This window comes from Ostrea edulis, chromosome 3 (assembly GCF_947568905.1).
Source record: "Ostrea edulis chromosome 3, xbOstEdul1.1, whole genome shotgun sequence".
Classification (NCBI taxonomy): Eukaryota; Metazoa; Mollusca; class Bivalvia; order Ostreida; family Ostreidae; genus Ostrea; species Ostrea edulis.
Window position 1 is genome coordinate 20,225,525 of NC_079166.1, and position 23,568 is coordinate 20,249,092.

The 23,568-nt window shown below is 35.8% G+C and overlaps 1 protein-coding gene across 1 annotated transcript; it reads right to left on the bottom strand.

Moving 5' to 3' along the window:
* Positions 1-11,809: 11,809 nt before the first annotated feature.
* Positions 11,810-19,948, bottom strand: LOC130053483 (uncharacterized). Its single transcript, XM_056160796.1, has 4 exons — positions 19,729-19,948; positions 16,995-17,111; positions 14,993-15,128; positions 11,810-12,008 (listed from the first exon to the last, which is right to left on the bottom strand). Exons 1-4 carry the CDS (start codon positions 19,946-19,948, stop codon positions 11,810-11,812), a joined length of 672 nt encoding a protein of 223 aa, XP_056016771.1.
* Between the last annotated feature and the right edge of the window lie 3,620 nt (positions 19,949-23,568).

Here is a 23,568-nt window from a genome sequence, read left to right on the forward strand (position 1 = left end):
AGAATTCCAGGGCGTCTTCTTCTGACATTAGGTCGTTTTAAAGATGTAAAATGCAAGCATTCCCTGTGACAGTGAAACTATGTTGTTGTTTTCGTTGAAACGGAAACACGTGTGTTGCCCGTGCACACTTTCAAAAAAACCCGCGGGGCCCGCGATCCCGATCACGGAAAAATAAAACTATAGGCCTATAGGTTATATGCCAACTCCATTTTAGTTTTATTTGTTTGGCAGGGGACAAATTATTACTCTTCCGAACAAATATAACGGTTATATCTGAAATTGAAGTATTTTATTTATCTTTTTTTCTAATTTACTCTGCCGATGTAACATTGTCAATATGAAGTTACATGTAGGTTGTGTAACTGTTATATACCAATATTCGTTTTATGCTTAAAAAAAAAGCAGAAAATACCTGGCTGATTATTTCATACATATGTGTATATTGTTATAGTGTATCAAAAGGTACTGAATTTACTAAAAGATGACAATAGTTTTCACCACTTTATTGTGCGACGCGCGTCGATTGCTTTTAGCGACGACGTTTTGTCGCTAATTTTAAAGAAAACCGCGCAGCATGTCCCAATTTCATTTTATCGTAATATAAAAACTACCGAGAATTATAACACGAATAAGGGCCAATCAAAATGGAAATGTCCTCTACTTTTACAGGCTGTGTTTACTTTTCCCTATTTCCATATATAAATATAGGTAAAACGCCCATATGTTTAAACATTGAGAAATAAAATCGTAAGAAAACGTACATGTGCAAAAAATTGCTATTTTTTTTTTATAACTTTGCCAGGCATTAAAATTAATTTTTATATCTTCTGAAAGCAGGGAATATATGCTTTTCAAAAATATAAAAAAAAATATTGAATTCATAAGGAAAATAAAAAAAAATCATATCGAGGGGGAAAATGACCTTGTGAAAAAGCGTTGCGTCATATTTAGACGAAGCCATCCTTCACTTTAAATGCCTTTTTTAAGCGCATAGCGTAGCTTAGGCGCTTATTGCCGCCAGTTGGGTTTTGCTTTCGTCATCATGTTTCCGGTTTATCGCCACCTATAGGCGAATTTATGCATCGCTGTAGTCAAGTCGTGTTTAAAGAAGTCGTAATTTTGCAACCGATCTAGCACGGGAATAACATTCATATCTGCAGTTGCATGTTCCCCCCGGAAATACAGTTCGTTGAACAGTGAACAAAATATGTATAAAAAGGGTGATTTTTTGTCCTCATTCTTGGGGAAAGTGAGACACAGATGCAGTTCATTCTTCAGTTAAAATACCCATTTGAATCTGCGTCTGTAATAATTAAAGTGATTCAAAATCTAAAATGGAATAAGAATATGTATATGAAACCGTTTTAATTAGGGTGTCTTTGCATTGTTACCTTCGCATGGCGCTTAGAGGCCAGGAAAATCAATTTGCATGGTGCAATCTATAATTAGAAGCCACGTCATTAAGCTATACACGAAACAGGAGGGTTTTCCACGTGTGTTTTGGCTGCTGTTCCGACTCAGTAAAATTTTTGTCCGACGCAGCAAAAATGTGAGCAACACAGTAAAAAAATTAACTGATCCGCGTCCATTGTGAACGAGAAAGAATTTGTGCACGATTATGCTTTGACAACGAAAGACAGAGATCGGTGTCTCAGAAGGATGATATTGCGTAACTGCTTACACCTTCCCCGATCATATATGTAAGTCGGCCATGCAGAAATTTAGAGGATGCAACGATGTAACTTAAGCTTACTTTATTATTTCTAAACAACCAAGATATTCTTCAGAATCATCGTCAACACAATCAAATTTGATTTCGTGATTTAGTTTCAAAAATAATAGTATTGGGTCAAGGGAAAGATAAAATGTACAACATTATATCATATTATATCATATTATGGAAGACAATACAGGGGTTGCTCTGGCTTTAAAAATTCTGTCGCCAGAAAAATCGCCAGCTGCAATTTTTTGTCGCCAATTTGTAGAAAGTGGAGCCAGCTAAAGTGCCAGAAAAAACACCATAATTTATGACCATTTTTGATGTGTCAATGTATTGACTTGCGAGTTGTTTTATATCTCTACTGATATGTGTGTATTTGCTTCTCTTATCTATGTTTTACTGTATTTATTCCCATTATAGTAAGACAGTGAACAATTTTCATAATTTATTATAATAAATATCATAAACGTTTATAATATCAAGCACTAGAATATCATCACGCACTGTTTGTATTAACTAAGGCAGAGTCTATCACTGAGTGTTACATCAAGATCCTCCGAGCCTTGGTAGATGCCCACTTGTCAAATGCAGTTCCATAGTCCAAAGGCTCAGTAAAGAGGCTCAAACGCATAAGGTTTTCCAGTGTTTCAATGCACAGCTTGTTTCTCAGGTCGGTTTTTATAATGTTCATTTTTGAGAAACCTCTTTCGCAATCAACGGTGCTGACAGGTGCAACAAGAAGTCTCTCAGCAGCTACAGCAAGGGCAGGGTAGGTAGACTTGGACCTTATGCTAAGCTGAAGCAAGTCCCTAACACCTAAGTAAACATGGGGGTTCTTGGCAACTTGGATCTTAGCATAACCCTGAAAATTAACTAGTTCAGCTTCCACGTCAGACTTTGAATCTACACCACAAGAAGATAGATAGTCGGACACTACAGAAGAAGCCTCAGAAAGAACAGAACTATCAGACTGTGAGTAAAACGATGGGTCAAACAACTGAGTTAGAGCCCTTTACACTGTAGCATCTCCCTCCTCTGTAAACCTAGACCTAAGGTTGTCAATCACTAAACCTACAAACTGGGAACAGGCTGAAGAAGCCTCTGACCTCTGCTGGGCACTGTCCCTGATATTGTGACCCTTAAACTCAAAAGTGCACAAACCAACTGAATCAACTTCTGGGGTTTCAGGGACTTGGTTAAGAAACTGAGAAAGATTGCCACCTGATCCAGATCTGAGACCTTCCAAAACCTCAACAGTAGACAGAAGGAGGGGGTTCACCTCTGTGAAGTCAATATCAGACCTCTGATAGGACTTACACAGAATCGCCAAATGCCTAAGAACATCAGCCAGGTAGTGTGCCGTGTACAAGAACTTATAAGTGGTGATAGGTTTATGCATAGCAAGAGCCTTAGCAGAGTTGTCCTCAAGAAATACACTGACTAGGGAAGAGTAATTGTCAACAACTGCCTGCACACTACCTTCAAAAGTTAGCCACCTAGTATGAAAGACCTGCTGCAGACGGGTTTTAGAATCCTTAAGGACTGCTTGGATACCCTCAAGCCTGGACATGTTCTTGGGAGAATAGGCAAAGTACTTATACATACTGTTAATGACATCCTGAAATTTTACCAAATACCTCACCTTGTCTGCAGCATTTCCTGTACCAAGAGGGGGGGGGGGTGCATGCAAATCTTTTCAAGCTTGTAATTATAGGAGGTTAGATACTTTAAAGCAAATTTGTACGACCAGTTTAGAAAAAATATATTATAAAAATATACAATCTATACATATAGATATTTATATAAAAAGAAGTTTCCTACCTTTTCTCGATTCGTGCTTAGTGACACTTTCTTTCTTCATAATATCGCATCCAGCTGTGAAAACGTTCACTACTTGGGCACTAATGCACAAGTCACAAAACATTAGTTTAAGCTTCACGTCATAACGTAACCACGGACGGCCAAATTTCCAAGCGTCCATGAATTTCCGAGAACTTGGTGTCTTAGGTGTTGCACATTCACTGATTTTTGAATGAACGGGTGTCTTAGAAGGTGTTGCACATTCTCTGATTTTTGAATGCACTGGTGTAGTTGGTTCCGGATCACTGGAATTTGATCGAAAGCCGAATGCCGTTAACTTCTGCACTTTTGATTTTGTCGGAGTTGAAAAGTCTAACTTGCGCTTACCCATGTTTAGCAAAATGTATGTGACCGTTACGATGTATGTACATGGTATCAAGTGATCTTTTTATTTTGTTTGGGATAAGTATCGGAATATCAAATACATATTCTGTCTCTTTCAACTTTCTCAAACTCAGTTGCGCTTGGCTATCGGCTTCAAATGACGAACAAAAAGACCTTTATTTTCATTCGCTTTATTAAAATCCTTCACAGATCTGAGCAAGTAAATTACTTAATCGCCAACGACTGTGTTATCACAACTATTAAATTGATAATTACGAGTCACCATCTCGTGGTCTTTAATCCAATTATCGATTGTTTGTAACTTACCTGATCTGTCAATCAGCACCTGTTAGCAGACTGTGCTAGTTTACAGATACTTTACCTGCGTTTAAATCTAGCAGCACGTGCTTCCGATATGCGGTCAATTTTGATATATGCCAATTTCAATATACAAAACCTTGTCGCCAAAAATATCGCCAGCGGCCGATTTTTGTCGCCAGATCAAATAAAAAATCGCAATTGGCGACATTGGCGAAGCCCAGCGCGATCCCTGCAATACCCCGGTTTCAAGTATTCAAAACACCGCGTGGAATTTTACGAGGGCTGTATACTGAAATACATATGTTTAGAACAAGTGTTAGATAAACATTGCAATTGTGTCAAGCATGAATGTGAAATGGTTTGCGGTCCACAGCACGCTACATACAATGAAAAGTAATCGTGTTTTCAATTTCTTTGTACTTCAAACAAACAATTGACAATGACATGCATATGCTACATGTATTTCCGAACGTACAAATGATGAAGGGGGAGGGGCATGGATGTATTGTCGTTGTTCCCTGTCCCCACATTTTGTTTTCGCTGAACGATCTTTTCATATAAAAAAGATGCATTTAGTTTTTTTGGTGAGATGCCTCTTCATTATTTCTAACAGCGGTTTGAACATTACCGTTTGAAAATTACTTTTGTAACTTTTCAGTGCCTAGTTTGGGATTCTCATTTAGCTACATTTACATGTTGTAAATTTTGCATATTTATTGCGAGTTATCGTTACGTGTTTTTTTTTTTCATATTAAAACTCCTACACAAGCTTCGAATTTTATGGTTTTTTGCTAAGGTTATTAGCATTTTCATATAAAGAACTGTTTTATAAAATTAAAATAATAGCAATGTGTATTATGTCTCATTCAGACAAACGGATGAGTCTCCTTTGCAATATGAATATGAGCTTTTACACAAGAAGTGTAATACACACAAGTTGATGAGTACAGCGTTTAATATCCCTGTGTACAAACTCTTTGGTTTTTTGTTGTTGTTTTTTTTTTTTTTTTATTTTTTTTTTTTTAGATTTACGTATAACAAACAATCACTACAATTGCTAAATGTAAATCCATGCTTATATGTTAATCTAATTCATCATCATATCTGAATTAGTATATCCTCTTGCACTAACTTTCATGTTAAAAATGAGCTATCTCCACTCCTGTTGATAACGCAGTATTCAGTTTCAAAGTAATATTGCACATGTATGATGAACATCTTTTCTAATTAACTTCCTAAATTTTGTTTTCAGTTATACATGTATTTATCGGACTTATTTGGACTCAGATTCTCTCCAACCTGATTTTGAATCGAAAATAACTTCATTATTGATTACAAAAAATAATTCCACTTTCATGGTTTGATTGCTATTTACAGATAAGTATGCACTGTAGTACAAGTCATACAGATGCATGTTTATATGTGTATTTAAATGATTTCTGGTAAGGAAATGAAATGGATGTAAAGCGTTTCATAATCCTGCATTATTGGTGTGTTTTGACATGTGACATTTGTTAGTGTATGTGGGTATGTGTAATTTTCTTTTTTGTCCAGTTTGTTTGTTCCTTTCTATTATAAGTGACTTACATATATGTATCAAACTATTGATTTGTTTCATTTCAGTTGTATTCTAAAAATATTTCATACACTATTTAGCTGGAACACAACAGTAAGTTAGTTGCATAATAACAATTGAACACTTTATACCGAAAATTACCATTACAAATGTTTTCACATTTTCTACCAAAAATGTTCTTCTCTATAACATCACATCTGTAAGAGAAAAAAAATGCATAATCATGTAGAGCATTTAATGATCCAAGGACCGGAGCAGAGCGGATCAGAAACCCTTGGCTTGGGAAGATGGGTGGGAGCTAAACAGGGTATAAAGTGTTCATTTGTCAAATATTTGAATAACATAGCCTTAAATGCTATTGATTGATAGCCTTAAATGCTATTGATTGATTGTATCTTGTTTAAAGTTCTTCTCAATAATCTTTAATTCATATGGAGACGTCACCAAGACCGGTGAAGGGCTTCAAATTTAGGCCTATGCTCGGCGCTTACGGCCATTGAGCAGTGAGAGTTCTTTAGCGTGCCACACCTACTGTGACACGGGACATCCGTTTTAAAGGCCATCTCCGAGGACCCGTGACATTCACACCTGATGCCGAGAGTTTGGTGATGGAACTGTCACTACCTGTTTAACGAACTAGGTCTGTCGCGGCCGGGATTCGAACCCCGATCTCTCTCATACATAGCGAACACTTTACCTCTGGACCACCGCAGCGGTGGTAATGCTATTGATACTAAATTCTGATTATAGATATTTAATAAGAACAGGTGTCCTTTACCAAAATTGTAAATTTCATGATCCAAGGACAGGGTTTTAGTTTAGTGTGGGGTCAAAATTATCATAGTGACCATTGTTTTAACAACATCATATACAATTTATATTTACGTGTTGAAAAGTTTCAGGACATTGCTTCCAATCCATATTTGTTATTTTCTTACAGAAAATGTACTACTTAGTTATGCGAAAATAAAGAATAATGCATAAACCTTTTTTTTTTATGTTGTTCCTGCTCATTAACATTACATACAGAATTCATGAAGTCAGCTTAGCGCTTTTCAGTACTTTCAGTACTTTGATTAATTTAATGGCTTTACTTTCTTTATTGATTTTTACATAGTCAAAAAATAGAGGAAATGTCCAAAAACATGATATATAGATTATATATATTATGACCGTAGTTTCAAAGATTCAGAGGCACTCCTTTTGCGTTGCCCTGTTTTTACGCGCCACCGGTCAGATTGACCGGTACGGTAGAGAAGGGGTTAAACGAGAATCTCATTGGATGATTTAATTTTAGCTTATTGCGACATCCCTGTCCTAAACCCATGTTTTGAATGGTAACTGATGTCAAGGGTTAGTGCGATGTAACAAATCAATAGCCCTTGACTTGTGAAGATGAACCAAACACGGATAGGAACTTGAAAGAAAAACGGAAGTCGGAAAATCTCGAGAGAAAGAAAATACATGGCCAAAATTATGTCAATAAAAACTTTCCAGTTAAAAATGGGTAGGTCACACGATGGCAAACAAACTAAGTTTTAATTTTGGCCTCAGCCGCTCTCCTTTTCACATGTAAGGAATATTTGCTTCAGCTGTGAACACCATTATCGAAAGATTTTCAATAGATTTTCACTGAATATTTAAATACATGAGTGAAATAATTTAAATTTGATTATACATAGCATTTGTTTTTTAAAGAAAAACCTTAACATATACATGTACTTGTTTATAAGATTACTTCCCTCCAAGACTATCCGGTTCATGGAGCACATGAATGTCCTAAGTATCACACCCAATACCTTTTTCCAACACCAGGAATATTATTTGCGTCCATCGATTTGTTCTGTGTGGAGGACCTTCCAAGAAAATTACTTCAGACGAATGGCTGACAGTGGAAAGGTTCTGACTCTAGGAGGTGATGGTAGAGCAGACTCTCTAGGACATTCTGCCAAGTATGGGATCTATGGTTTATTGGATCTAGATCATTTGCTTGTGATACACATTGAACTGATGCAGGTGAGTTTTACCAATGTTTCAAAAGTGAATCACATTTAATAAGGAAAAATTGAATTTAGTTCATACTTCATAGAAAAACTGCAATTTTAATGATGTATATTGTTATGCTCCCGTGGAGATCCGGGTCAGAATAGGTCCTCAGTACCTGCTTGCTTGTCGTAAGAGGCGACTAAATGGGATGGTCCTTTGGATGAGACCGCAAAAACCGAGGTCACGTGTCACAGCAGGTGTGGCAAGATAAAGATCCCTCCCTGCTCAATGACCTAAATTTTGCAGCCCTTCACCGGCAATGGTGACTTCTTCATATGAGTGAAATATTCTCGAGCGGGACGTTACACAATATCTAATCAATTTTCTACAAATAAATGGGAGGTGTATAATATAGTCGCTGTCATGTCCATCCTTCCATCCATCTGTCCGACTTCATATTTCCTACATTTTTCATCAGAAATTGATATGGTTGTTAACAAATGTTCCTTGAGACAAGGACTTTTGGACCAAAGTTTTTCAAGGTCATTTTGAAAAGATCAAGATCACTCAGAACATACATACTTGTATCCTTATGTCAACAGTTTTTGAGCAGGTATTGATATCACACAAATGCAAGGTGAAGATAACGAACAGTTATCAATCTCATAACTCCTATGAGCAATACAAATAGTTGGACAAACACGGACCCCTGGACACACCAGAGGTGGGATCAGGTGCCTAGGAGGAGTAAGCATCCCCTGTTTACCGGTCACACCCGCCGTGAGCCCTATATCCTGATCAGGTAAACGGAGGTATCCGCAGTCAAAATCAGTGTGCCAAGAACGGCTTAACCGGCTAAACAATCGATATGAAGCACGTCAGACAGCATTTGACCCAATGAATAGACAAATGACTTTCAGACAAAGGTTGCTCAAGGTCATTTTGAAAAGGTCATGTTACTCAAAACATAAACCCTAGTTACATATTTTGAAAAAAAAAACAACTCTCAGTTCAGCACCATTTCAATAGTTGTTTATTATGCATCACATCTCACAAATAAGAAAAGAAATATAAATATTAAAGTAGATATATGCTCAGCCTACGGAACACTCAAATGCTAATGCGGAACCTCACTTGGGTCAGAAACCTATGGGAAAATGGTATAAATGTGCTGCAGTTTGACTCGTCAGAATGTTTATCTTGAACCTAATTAAGGAATCCTATTTTATATAATTTGAAGTAATGAAGTATTACTTCTTTTTTTTATAAATAGATAGTTGGGCAAACACGGACCCCTAGACACACCAAAGGTGGGATCAGGTGCCTAGGAGGAGTAAGCATCCCCTGTCGACCGGTCACACCCACCGTGAGCCCTATATCCTGATCAGGTAAACGAAGTTATCCGCGGTTAAAATCAGTGTGCCAAGAACGGCCAAACAATTGGCACGAAGCATGTTAGACAGCACTCGACTCAACGACAGGTTGTACTTACTAACTAGATCGTCATAACGACCATATAATTTGCGAAATGCTTACTTTAATCGAGACTGTTGAAACTCCTGTACCATCAACTTGTTTGTCAGTAACCTACCTAAGATCTAAAAACTCACCATATGCAGAACAAGCTCTTGCATATTGAATCATTTGAGACATATAAACACACATATGCAGGTGATAATGGAAAATTGCTGCATAAATGTGGGAAGTTGACGATGGAGAAGCTGAAATCATCCGTTTGTCATACCGTCGAGTTGTCAGTCTGCCGCTAATGTCTACTATCAATAAACTATCCAAGTATGAAGCAGATGTGGACGACTCTGTGGTGTCCTTTATTTCGAGCTCACAGGGGTATATCAAATCGACACATGAATGAAAGTTATTGTTAATAGACAAAACGTCATCGATATAACGAGAAGTCGAATTGAAAGCGACAGCGAGATATTTTTTCCTCTCACGTTAAAGTTTTTGAACAAACTCTGCTTCATATGAATATAGAAACAGGTCAGCTAACAAAGGAGTACAATTCTTGTCCATGGGAATTCCAACAGACCGATTTCTAGGCACTAAACTACACACTTTCTCCTATTTTAGAATCATATTGGCACGAACATGCATTGAGAGAGCAGGTATCCACAAAATATGGCAGAAAACGATATGACGTCATTTATCCGAAGTTATAAAACAGCGAATATTCTGTTCGAGAAGAGAAAGTCGACTACACCTACCGTAAATGCATATTGAAGGAAATTGTTATATATATATATATATATATATATATATATATATATATATATATATATATATATACAAAGCACTAAAATGACCAACGACACGAACAACGAGATTGTCAAATTTTCCGGACGACCTGTCCCTTCTTCAGGACAAACGAAAACAATTACATAATGTGGTCAATATCAACAGAGCATAATAACAAAAACTACGTATAAATACATCTAGCACTACAACTACACTAATCTACAAACGTATTTACAACGCAGACTACATGTTTTTGGTCTTTAGTCTTGCCAATCAATGTTAAAAGTGAAGCGAATTAGGACATGCCTTATTCGTCCAAAGAGTTGATCCAAAATCATTTTCTATATAATTGTTTTCGTTTGTCCTGAAGAAGGGACGGGTCGTCCCGAAAATTTGACAATCTCGTTGTTCGTGTCGTTGGTCATTTTAGTGCTTTGTATAATTTTTGTATTTGACCTTGTATCCATGTTGTGGATCCGACACTTTGAGGTATCGGGTGTTGTTGGAACTTTAGTGCTTATATATATATATATATATATATATATATATATATATATATATATATATATAACCCTAAACACTTTTTTAAATATATGTTGTATATGTTGTTAATTTATATAAACTGTAAACACTTTCTTGAAATATTGCAACCGTGCTACTGGTCTGTTAACTAACGATACCAGTGTGTAACTCCAGAGTAAATAGGGGTATATAGTATTTGCGTAACAACCAGTTACACTGTCACAATGTTTAAAAAAGTGTTTAGGGAAGAGACTCTTTATACAATAATATGATTAATAATCTGCAGGTTACGTGGACCAGTTAATGGAGGTAGTTTTTACTTCAGCAGAGGATCAAACTATGAACTCCAGTGGAATCATGCAGAATACTATTACACCTCCTCCACTATGCAGCGCCAATAAACGACCTGATAAGGAGACAGTCATTAAAGAACAACTTTCGAAATTTACAACATACAATGCTTTTCTTACTATTGAGAGGAATCAAGAATACTTCTGCTTATACAAATGAACAATTAAAATACTAACAGCAGAAGTTTCATATTTTATCAACATACATGATACATGTATATGTAATACATTTACAATGAAGACTCGTCTGGACGCAAATCTACACTACCTGAACACAAATTATTGGGAAACGTACCCCCCCCCCCCCCACAAACATATATATATATATATATATATATATATATATATATATATAAAATGGAAATATGTTGAAATCTCCATGACCACAATTGACAAAATGTTCGGAACATGGCGAATTTCTGATACTTGGATCACGAATTTGCTGCTTGTGGACGCGCACACGGGCGTTCAGTTTGTTGGTTTGTCCGATATAGTTTTCATTACAGGTAGGGCAGATTTTAACATATCTCCATTTTATAAAATGTATAATGACTGCGAAATTCCCAGAGTTACACAGAAGGAATACTTTATAAAATTGTTTAATCCCAAACTTAATAGAAAATAACTGTGTAAAATTGAAACTACATTGAATTGAAATCTGTAATTGATTTCCAAGTTTTGTCTAATAGTGTGTGTATTGTACCGCTACCAGTGTAATTTATTATGACGTCACAAAGGACAATTACTTAAGTCGTGATATGTTGACGTTACTTAGCAATATTATTAAGCGCTAACAGTGAAATGTTATTCGAGTTTTGTGTTTCTTGACTTTTATTATTGGATGTATTTACTGTATCAAATATCGAATTCTTTATATATATATATATACATATATCAATCACTGCACTGCTTACCAATTTTTTGTTGGGCGTAAAAAATATTTGTATACCTAGGTAAGTTCCTCTTCCTATATATAATAAACATATGTATGTTTATTGGAATCACAATCCCAGTCAAAAAAATGGCTCCAATGTAAAACATTAATATATGGGGGTTATCCTCGTCAGTCTTCTTTGACTTTGGAACATTATGCCTAAATACATGAAAAATTATGATATTAAATGCGTTTTCATAATTCATAAATGTTTATAAAAACGAAACAAGAGTCCCATCCCGCAAATCTCTCCTGCCGTATTGGCCCATCTGTTTTTTTATCGAATTTAAAAATATTTTTAATCAGATCTTTTATCATCTAAATTCCAACGTATATCACTACACCACCCTATCTCCATAGGACTATAATTCAACTGATACGAAACACACATAGTATGTGGGGGTATCTATCATAACATATTCTGGGGAAGATTTCAAAAAGTTATTTTTGGTTTTTTATCTATGCACACTGTACAATTTTATCAAAAATTATAGTCCAAGTCGTTAACGCAGGGTATATATTTTCCAAAAAAAAAAAAAAAATGAATAAAATTAACCCGGGAAAAATAAACTCGAGTTCACAACTTGAGAGATTTACATTTGAATGAAAAAATATAACAAACAGTTATCAATTTCATAACTCCTAGAAGCACCACAAAAGAGAGTTGGGGAAATACGGACCACTAAATATGCCAGGTGGGATCAGGAGGTGCCTACGAGGAGTAAGCATACCCTTTCGACCGGTCAAACCCGTCGAGAGCCCTAAATCTTGATCAGGTAACCGGAGTTATCCGTAGTCAAACACAGTGAGTCAAGAACGGCCTAACAATTGCTATAAAACACATCAGACAGTACTTGACCCAATGGTAGGTTATATTGCCAAACTAGATCGTTATAACGACAACATAATTTGCGAATTGCTGATTTCAAACGAAACTGTTAGAACCATTGTACCATCAACATGTTTGTCAGTAGCCTGCCTCAAATTAAAAACTGACCATAAGTAGAACAAGCGATTGCGTATCAAATCAGTTGAGAGAGGTAAACAACATATGCAGGTGATAATGGAAATTGCTACATAACTCCTACAAGCAATACAAAATAGATAGTTGGGCAAACACGGACCACTGGACGCACCAGAGGTGGAATCAGGTGCCTAGGAGGAGTAAGCATCCCCTGTCGACCGGTCACACCCGCCGTGAGCCCCATATCCTGATCAGGTAAACGGAGTTATCCGCAATCAAATCAGTGTGCCAAGAACGGCTTAAGAATCGGTATGAAACACGACAGACAGCATCTGAACCAATGCGAGGTTGTATTGACGAACTAGATCGTTATAACGACCATAGAATTTGCGAAATGCTGACTTTAATCGAGACTGTTGAAATCCCTGTACCATCAACTTGTTTGCCAGTAGCTTACCTCGATTAAAAAACTGACTATACCCAGAACAAGCTCTTGCATATCGAATCAGTTGAGATATATAAACACCATATGAAGGTGATAATGGAATATTGTTACATAAATGTGGGAAGTTGACGATAGAGAAGCTGAAATCATCCCGTTTGTCATACAGTTGAGTTGTCAGTTTGCCGTTGATGTCTACTTTCAATAAAATATCTAAGTATGAACCAGATGTGGACGACTCTGTGGTGTCCTTTATTTCGAGCTCACAGGGATATATCAAATCGACATATGAATGAAAGCTATCATTGTTAATAGACAAAACGTCATCGATATATCTAAAAGTCGAATTGAAGGTCACAGCGAGATATTTTTTCTTCTCACGTAGAAGTTTTTGAATAAATTCTGCTTCATATGAATATAAAAACAGGTCAGCTAACAAAGGAGCACAATTCGTGCCCATGGGAATTCCAACAGACTGTTGGAAGACCTGATCACCAAAGACCACGAATATATTGTCAATGAGGAACTCTAGCATATTTTTTATTTCAACTTCAGAGTACTTGTGCGTGGAATTTACCAAAGTAAGTTTTTGAATGATTGATCACTAGATGTGAATATTTCCGTTTTCCGTTTTTGTTGAAGAAGCAACTGTCTATGATGTCAAAAAGTCTAGTCTTTAATTTATCGTGAGAAATGGTCGTGTATAGTGTTGAAAAGTCATAGGTTTTAATGCTATTGGTTTGGGAAAAATTCTGTGATTTCCAGTTTACTAAAAGTTCTTTAGAATTTTTTAGAATCCACATTTGATTAACACCACTTCTGGCATATATAGTCGCACAGTAAGTTTGAAGTTTCTTCTTCACAGCTGTTAACATTTTCGTGAGGAGCAAAGATAGGGGCTTGGTAGAGCACTTACTGGATCCAGCAATGTATCTTTGTTTGTAAGGGTTTTCATGTAGTTTAGGAATCCAGTATAGGTACGATAACTCATATTCATTCGACCCATTGACTGGAATATTAAATGTATCTAAAACTGAAGCATGGTTTTGAAGAATTTCGTCTTTTGAAAGGGCAGTTGGAGTATAAGTATGATTAACAAAAGTGGAATTAATGCCAAGTTCGTTTAAAATACAGTTGTAATAATGAACCTTACAAACAAAGACAATGTTGTTACTAGCTTTGTCAGCTGGAACCAAAACATATTCCTCATGTAACCTATCTAATTCTTTTATCACTTCTGGTTTACTAAACACAGAAGGATAGATGGTGCGTACTTTGGTTTTCATGTGTCTAATGCAGGATTTTAATATCCCTCTTATGCTTTTAACCCATTCTGACAATGTATCAAGTTCTTCTTTTTCATATTTAGCCCATCGTCTGGCATAATCTTCGACAGAACTCATAATAGAGATGAAGTTCTGTCGCCAATTAAAAGACCGAGGTTCTCTGTATTTAGGACCTTTAAGAATAAGTGATTTGAGGTCCTCATTTTCAACTATATCAACATCACCAGTAATGACATGTCCAGCTGGACTGTAGTTGAAAGAAGATGAAGAACAAGAACATGTTGGTGGATTACGTATAAGATGGTCTATATCTATGCACTGCAAAGTTGGTTTATAATTAAAAACTTTGGATGCAATAGTAGAAGTATAGCTGTAGGAAATACAGGGTGTAGACTTGAACTTGAAATAAGTTGGAATACACGACTGAACTTGAATTTAATGATAGAAATACCTAGAGTCAACCCGCTCTTCCAGATCTATCATTTCTTTATCTTCATTCAAGTTGTTTACCGTTGAATGCTGTTCTATCTGACTTAAGGAAACATGTTCGGAATTTGTTGACTTTATTAGTTCATAGCATCCTTGATCTACAAAATATGAATAAAGAATAAAAAACTTGGAACACAAATGAAGTGAATGCCAATCAGATCGAGGGATTTACAATATGGTAAACTTCAAGCGCCCTGTGTTTCATTCTGAAAATTACAATTTCAAATGTGAACTAAATTAGAACTATTGTCCTATGGTTCTAGTCATGAGAATTTCAGTCTTGCATTCTATTAATTCTAAGTCGACACTCCGTTTGTCCTACCAATATAAATGTAATTCTACTACTCGCCGTAGTTCATTTCTTTCGGTTTTTAACAAACACCACGGTTCCTATGATGAAAGGCGAATATAACGAACAGTGATCAATATCATAACTCCTTTAAGTAATACAAAATAGAGAGCTGGGCAAACATAGAATGAATTCCTTAGTTGTTTATTTCATGTTTCATTTACTTTTCATGTATAAGAATTGAGTAGTTTTCAAAACAAAACCACATGCATTTATTTGTGGTTTATCTATTCATAGATGAAAATATATAGAGAATAGCACATACCCATTTCCTTATCACACCCTGTATCAACCCGAGAAACCAAGACCCGCCAGAGGGCCGTGGGCAGTAATTGCTCGAGGGCTGATACAGGGTGTGGTATGGAAATGGGTATGTGTTATTATGTTTATTACATACTTAATAATAACATACAAAATATGTTTACTTGAACAAATGGGATTTAATCAACATTATATCACAGCTATATAGATATAGCATTATCACACCAGTTTGTTTTTTGTCCATATGCTGATCACAAATATAATTTAACACAAAAACAGAAACAACAGTAAACAGACTACTGCTACTTATTAATCTGAATCGAAGTCAGTCCCTGTGTCAGTAAGCGCTGGCACAATTTCAAGGTTTCTAAATCCATCGTAATAGAGTCAGGATTTTAACAAACATCAGCGGTATTTAAGGTGGATCGATCCTCATGCGACTTGTCAATATTAATGGTGAAAGCGGAAAAACTGTATTAATTTCCACTCAATATAGTTTAATTTAATAAATAACCAAAGAAAATGTGTATGTTGCCACCTTTTTAAAGATGTCAGACATGCAAAAACAGAAGTACATATCAACATAAAAAATATCTCACATTTTCATTAAACCGAATAATGAAAATTTATTAAAATTTGTTGAAATTACTAATTTCAAATGTCAATAGTTCCAGAAAACTGCTAATTCATAAATATATCAAAATTAATTGTGTCATAGACATGCAATATGTTCATGCTGTTTTTGTTCGTCTGCAAAATATTGAAGCGGGAAAAACAGAGGAGTTCTGGATAGCGGGGATCCTCGAGGGGGTTTGATACGGATCTGTATTGCTGATACGGATATCAGCTCCGGGTGCTGATACGGCTATTGTAAAGTGAGTTGTATTGCATATGCAACAAAACCCTGTATTTATTATCAAGTATGTAATAAAAAGAAATATTGCATATTTAAAATGAATCGTTAGCATCGAATATTCGAATCAATGATAACAGATATTAATTAGTGATAAAAACAAAGTAATGAATGATAAATGGATGCGTGATCGTTTTTATTCGAATTAATGACATTATCTATTCGAAAAGGTGCAAATACTCAAGTAATTTTTAATAATAAGAATACAAAAATACGGCTCTTTATACCATATTTGCAAGATTAGTTATCACACAAAAATACCACTAAATATTTACACATTTTTTCCTGAAAATACAATTTCCGATAAGACTGGACAAGTGATTTCAAGATGAAATTATACACAACCCATACTTCCACTTTAAATATTCCACTGTACTGTTGAAGATATCTTTATGTGTTTTCCAATCAATTTTACAAAATGAGGGTAAAATATATTCTTACACTTGTAAACTTCGTTTGAAGCGTAGTATAATGGACAGGGAACAGCAAATTGTGTGCAGTTTGTGTTGTAGTTTTCTTGAACTCTTCTTCCAAGAAAGTTGTACTCCACACAGTATCCTGAAATAAATATTCTTATTGAAAGATAGATGACAATAATGAAGAGTGATCAAACTACCAAAAGGAATACAAAATAGAGAGTTGGGCAAACACAGAACCCCAAACATATCAAAAATGGGATCAGGTACCTAGAGGGAATATGCATCGACAGGGGATGTTTACTCCTCCTAGGCACCCCATTCCACCTCTGGTGTGTCCAGGGATCCGTGTTTGCTCACATCTCTATTTCGTATTGCTTATAAGAGTTATGCGATGAATCACTGTTTGATATCTTCACATTTCATCAATATGTTTTTCTCCATGGTTAACCATGTGGGAATAACTGATTGATTGATTGTGTCTTGTCGAGATTTTGGCACTGATATTGATGCGTCACGAGCTGTGTGTGATGCAATACAAATTTAGGCAGATTGCTTAGCGCTCGGGGCCGTAGCACTGATAGTTTTTTTTTTATCGTATCAACACCAGCCGCGATACGGGACCTCCATTTTAAGGTCACATCCGAAATACCTGTGATTCTCACTTCTAATTGACTAGCGTTTGACGAAGAACCAATAAATACCTATTTAACGTCTTAGGAATAACCCAACCCATCGTCGGAAACCCATGGTCGGTCGCTCTACGATTACCTACCGTGGGTCACAAGGCCGATATTTTCGTATAACTCCAATGGGAATCGCCGTAAATATTCCCGGTACTTAAAGTACCAGCTGTAATTGCGGCTCCCATGAAAGTGTGTGTGTTTTGTTGTGCCACTATCAAAGATATATAGATGAAAACTTCAGATTTGGCATTCAAAATGGTTGATTATTTTAACTAATACTTCACTTTCACATGTGCCCCTCATTGGAAATCCTGGATCCGCCTCTGGTATGTTTAGTATCATCATTGCTTCATGGCACGTGAATAAAATCAGTCGTGTATGATACAATTTAAAAATTAGATGCAAATTTTGATTAAGATATAGTCTTACAATCCCGTTCACATGTCATTTTGTAATTAGTTTAAGTGAGACATCAATTGTGTTTACAATTGTTTAGGAATTATGAGATTGATCACTGTTCGTTATCTTCACCTTTCACGAGAGAGAGGTATTTTAGATCAAAGTTTCCAATACTGACTCAAATTGTGCTGACAACACAACTGGAACAATTACGCAGTACTTTAAAATACGCAAATAAGTTTAACATACCTATATAAACCGATGAAATATCAAGTCTGTTAACAAAAATCCACATTGCTCCCGTATGATGGAACTATACGAACTCGTGCTGAACATGTAATCCTATACATAGACTCGTGTGCAATACGATAGTAAACGCTTGGTAACACAGACTTTTTCCTCTCCTGTCTATATAGACACAAAATATACCTCCGCTTCAATAATGCAGATAAAACATCTCGCTGAAAGTTTTGTAACTTGTCTAACCTAAACGTAGTCAAAATATTGGCTTGGAAAGCATGTTTTTCTATGCTACCGAGGACTTGAAATAAGGGACGTTTTCATTGGTTGAATATCGCAATAAGGAATGGTAAAGCTTTTAGCGAAAATACTAGCTTGTGACCAATGGTAGGTAATCGTAGAGCGACCGACCGTGAGTTTCTGACGATGGACGCAACCCTGCCACGAGAGGAGCTTGAACTCACGACATCCCGGTTACAAAGCAAACGCTCTACCACTGAGCTAGTAAGACCGGTTGAAAGAATAGTATAGCAATTTATATTCTTAAAAAATGAACACGAACACCTTTCATCAAAAGATGAATATAACAAACGGTGATCAATGGTAGGTTGTGTTGGACAATTTGTTGGTGATATACAATACTTAAAATAATAGCTGATTCCATATGCGAGAGCATTTTTGCGTATGATCAATGGATTTAAAACCAAGGCAAGATACTGAGAAATAGGTTGCTTTTACATGGGATTGTTCAACCTCGTTTAAAGTAAACATTTCGCAAATTCTATTAATTGCAATAATATTATTTGCAAATTCAACCGGTTAGAAAATCTATTTCATTAAAGCATTTACTAGATTGAGCCCTGTTTGTTATTGTCAGCATATTATAATATTATAATAATACTCACAGTTGAAAATGAAACACCACAAGCCTTTCTAGGGAAGGGGTTTTGCTTTAAAAAGCGACAAAGCGTTAATGGGTATATCAGTATGGCCCTCTGCTACGATTTAATGAAGAATACTTATTAATACCGATGTCGATTATTTTATTGTATCATTCGGTTTAAAGTCTTAACATGGTATCACCTAATATCGATTACACTTTTTATGCCTTCGGAAAACCTACATTTGAAACAAATATTGCTTTCCGATTTAATGATATTTCAAGAATCTGTAGCTTCTGTAGATGAACTTCGGTGGCTCTAATATTGTCATAGATTATAAAGATAATTTGGGAGTAGATGGAGTACTTTATCGCTGGAATTAATCTTCGCAGACTAGTTTTAAATCACGCTGATAATAATTGGTTTACATTCTCTTACAACATTGAATAATTATTATAACAAGGAATTATTTTAACTACATGTAGATAGAATAGCACGATTTGTATGCTTATATTTGACATGGCAGTGCAAATATCTATAGAAATACACACACCGAAAACTATCAACTTCCATGGGGCACAAACTTCTACAGTTTCGTTCAGATAATGATTAGGAACGCAATGATACACCCGTTCATCTTTGCAGTATTTAGTTGCTTTGCTGCAATTTTTCCTTTTCCCAGCTGTAAACCACTCCGCTTCATCCCGTGGGCAGCGTGCAATAATTTCTATGCTGTCTTGTACTTCTGGACACAAGAACTGCTCAACAAACATAAAGTTGTGTTTTTATGATCACAAGCATTATGCAAAATGATGAAATCAATGATAAGATAATGTTTCACGGTATATCAACTTATTATCAAATTACCCCGCCTCTTCTTTCAATTTACAGGGAGTGTTTTTATTATCTTAAGCTTTGTTGAAAATGATGAAGTTGATAAGATAATTCTTTCACGATATATGATATAACTAGCACAGTACCCCCGTAACTTCTTTGTGATTAAGAATTAGGAGTAACGATATCAGCAACAGGAACATTGTGAATTCACGCCTCGGATTACAAAGCACCTGCAATAAAATAAATCATGTTAGATACTACATTTATTACCAACATATGGTGTTTATGTATCTGCAAGTAACGGACCCGATACGTGAAAGTGTGGTTTGTGTATGATTAATTTTTTAATGAATGTAGGCCCATGCCAAATAACTTGATATTAGCGGGGTTTGAACAGTCTTATTTAAAGTCAGCATTTCGCAAACTCTGTGAAACATTGAAATAAACATTGATAAATATTATATTGACCATTATGCAAGGTGAAGATAACGAACAGTAATCAATCTCATAACTCCTACAAGCAATACAAAATAGGTAGTTGGGCAAACACGGACCCCTGGACACACCATAGTTGGGATCAGGTGCCTAGGAGGAGTATATCTCTCTATAATCGTTGTTGTATTTTCATGATATTGGAAATAATGTCACCATGAATGACACAACGATGTTAATAATTAAAGAAATGAAGATAACAGTGACCTTTGAAACAAAAACAAATTCAAGTGAAGCGCAAACAAGGGCCACTGGGCATAGTAGAGGTAGAATCAGGCGCCTAGGAGGAGTAAACATCCCCTGTTCATAAATTTCTACATGAGAAGAAAAAGTGGGACCTTCAACTCGATATTTAGATATATCAACGATGTTTTATCAATAAAAAATAATTGTTTTCATTTATATGTTATTTGATAAGCAAGGGCGTTTTCTGCATATGATAAGTTGTATTATTTTCGCAAATTCTATGATAAATATAACGATTTAATTGACTGCGGATAACTCCGTTTACCTGATCAAGATATAGGGCTCACGGCGGGTGTGACCGGTCGACAGGGGATGTTTACTACTAGGCACCTGATCCCACATCTGGTGTGTCCATGGGTCCATGTTTGCCCAACTATCTATTTTGTATTGCTTGTAGGAGTTATGAGATTGATCACTGTTCGTTATCTTCACCTTCTCATACAACCCCTCATCGTGTCAGATGTTGTCTAGCGTGTTTCATGCCGATTGTTGGGACGTTCTTTACACAGCGATTTTGACTTCGAATTGTTCCATTTACCTGCTCAATATATAGAGCTCACGAAGGAAGTGACCGGACGAATGGGGATGCCTACTCCTTTTAGGCATCTGCTTCCACCTATAGACTGAGATTTACTAAACTTCGTATGTTATGCAGAAAAATCTTACTTAAGTTTTAACTTAAGATACGACACCTCTGTTTTACGAATGTGTTCTTAAGTTTTCATCATAAACTTAAGTTACGAAATATCGGTAACTTGCGATATGACGCTGCGCAAGCGCTTTTGTCACTTTCGTTTTCAATATTTCATTGTCTGGGATAAGAGAAGGTACATGTACATATACGTGCGTGGATCCAGAATATATTTCTAGGGGAGTAGGTTTGTCCATATGAAAAATCTCCAAAGGTACCAACGTATAGATACTAAGAATATTAACATAAAGGATGCGATCGATTTTTATCACACAATAGTACTTTTCCCAGGTTCATAACAGGGGTTCGGAAAAACGATATGAACTCGTAGCACAGGTTCATAATTATGTAAAATAGGTAGGTAAATTATTCATCGTCAACTTCCCATATTTGTGTAGCAATATTCCATTATCACCTGCATATGGCCTTTATATATCTCAACTGATTCGATATTCAAGAGCTTGTTCTGGGTATATTCAGTTTTTAAATCGAGGTAAGCTACTGACAAACAAGTTGATGGTACAGGGATTTCAACAGTCTCGATTGAAGTCAGCATTTCGCAAATTCTATGGTCGTTATAACGATCTAGTTCGTCAATACAACCTCACATTGGGTCAAATGCTGTCTGACGTGTTTCATACCGATTGTTAAGCCATTCTTAGCAAACTGATTTTGACTGCAGATAACTCCGTTTACCTGATCAGGATATAGGGCTCACGGCTTACCCATCCTAGGCACCTGATCCCACCTCTGGTGTGTCCGGGGGTCCGTGTTTGCCCAACTATCTATTTTGTATTGCTTGTGGGAGTTATGAGATTCATCACTGTTCGTTATCTTCACCTTGCATGCTCCACATAAATAAAACACCATGTCTTGCCATCCTTTGAAATTGTTAACATTAACAGTAAAAGACCTTGTTTTGTCACCATTGTTGTTCCAAGAGGATGTTTGTGTCTTTTATGACGTGAAAATAATTTTCAGTTTCTTCAAACCGTGACGCAACGTCTAAGTCACAATCGAATTGAAGGCAAATAATTTCTGTGACATTCGGGTTGTGAAATAGACAGTAAATTAAACTGTGGGTTTAATGATAGTTGTGTGATAGATACATGTAGACTCTTACGTTCGTGCTTATGACATGAAATTTATGAAACTCATTACCGAGTTTGAATAATTCCCTCGCCAAAGCTCGGGAAATATTAAAATCGCAACATATTTCATAAATTTCATATGGCATAAGCACTCATTTCATGTCTACACCGCTGTGCACCTGGTGAAGTCAGTTCACACCTTATAATCAAGTGCAAATTTGTGTAGTATATAAAATACATATATATTCAATATGGACGTTCAGTAACTGATGAGATCCTCATATGAGAATTAACAATTTCAATGCAAATAAAGTTCATAATAGATAGTCACTAGAATCTTAAAATCTTTTCTACAATGCCGCCAAACTTGCTGTTTGATGATTATATGAAATATCAATCGTTTTCATATATTCTTTAAAAGCATTTAAAATATTGTAAATGACCACATACACTGTACAATACCCTGGAAGTATCCTGTTGATAGATATTTCACAATTAACAAAATATATAATTAGTGATACATGTATCATTAATTATCCTGCTGAATGGATGCGAACTGTAATTGAATAATTGGATTGTTACTCTCTTTAAATGAATTGATGACATCATCAATTGAAATTATACGCGATACAATTCCATTAAAGAGAGCAATAATTTCATTAATGCGTGCATTAATTCTATCCATGTGCGCAATAATTGAATTATTGCTCTCTTCAGTCGAATTGTAGAGCGCATAAATTTAATTGATCTGCACAATCATTCTTTTAGAGAGAGACATATCTAATTGGGGATATCTTTAATTCAACATATCAACAATTGAACTCTTTAATTGAATAGGTGCTCTGTTTAAAAAAGATTATATGCGCATTGGTTTCTTGTACAAAATCGTCGTAAATACTGAACTGGAGATTTTTTCAGTTGAATTAAAGAGATCATCAAATTATTAATACCGAGTTTCAATTTTTTTGTATTTTGGGAGCAAAATTTTCCCTTACTGATGTGCTCATCATATTGAATTGATGCGGGCAATAATAGC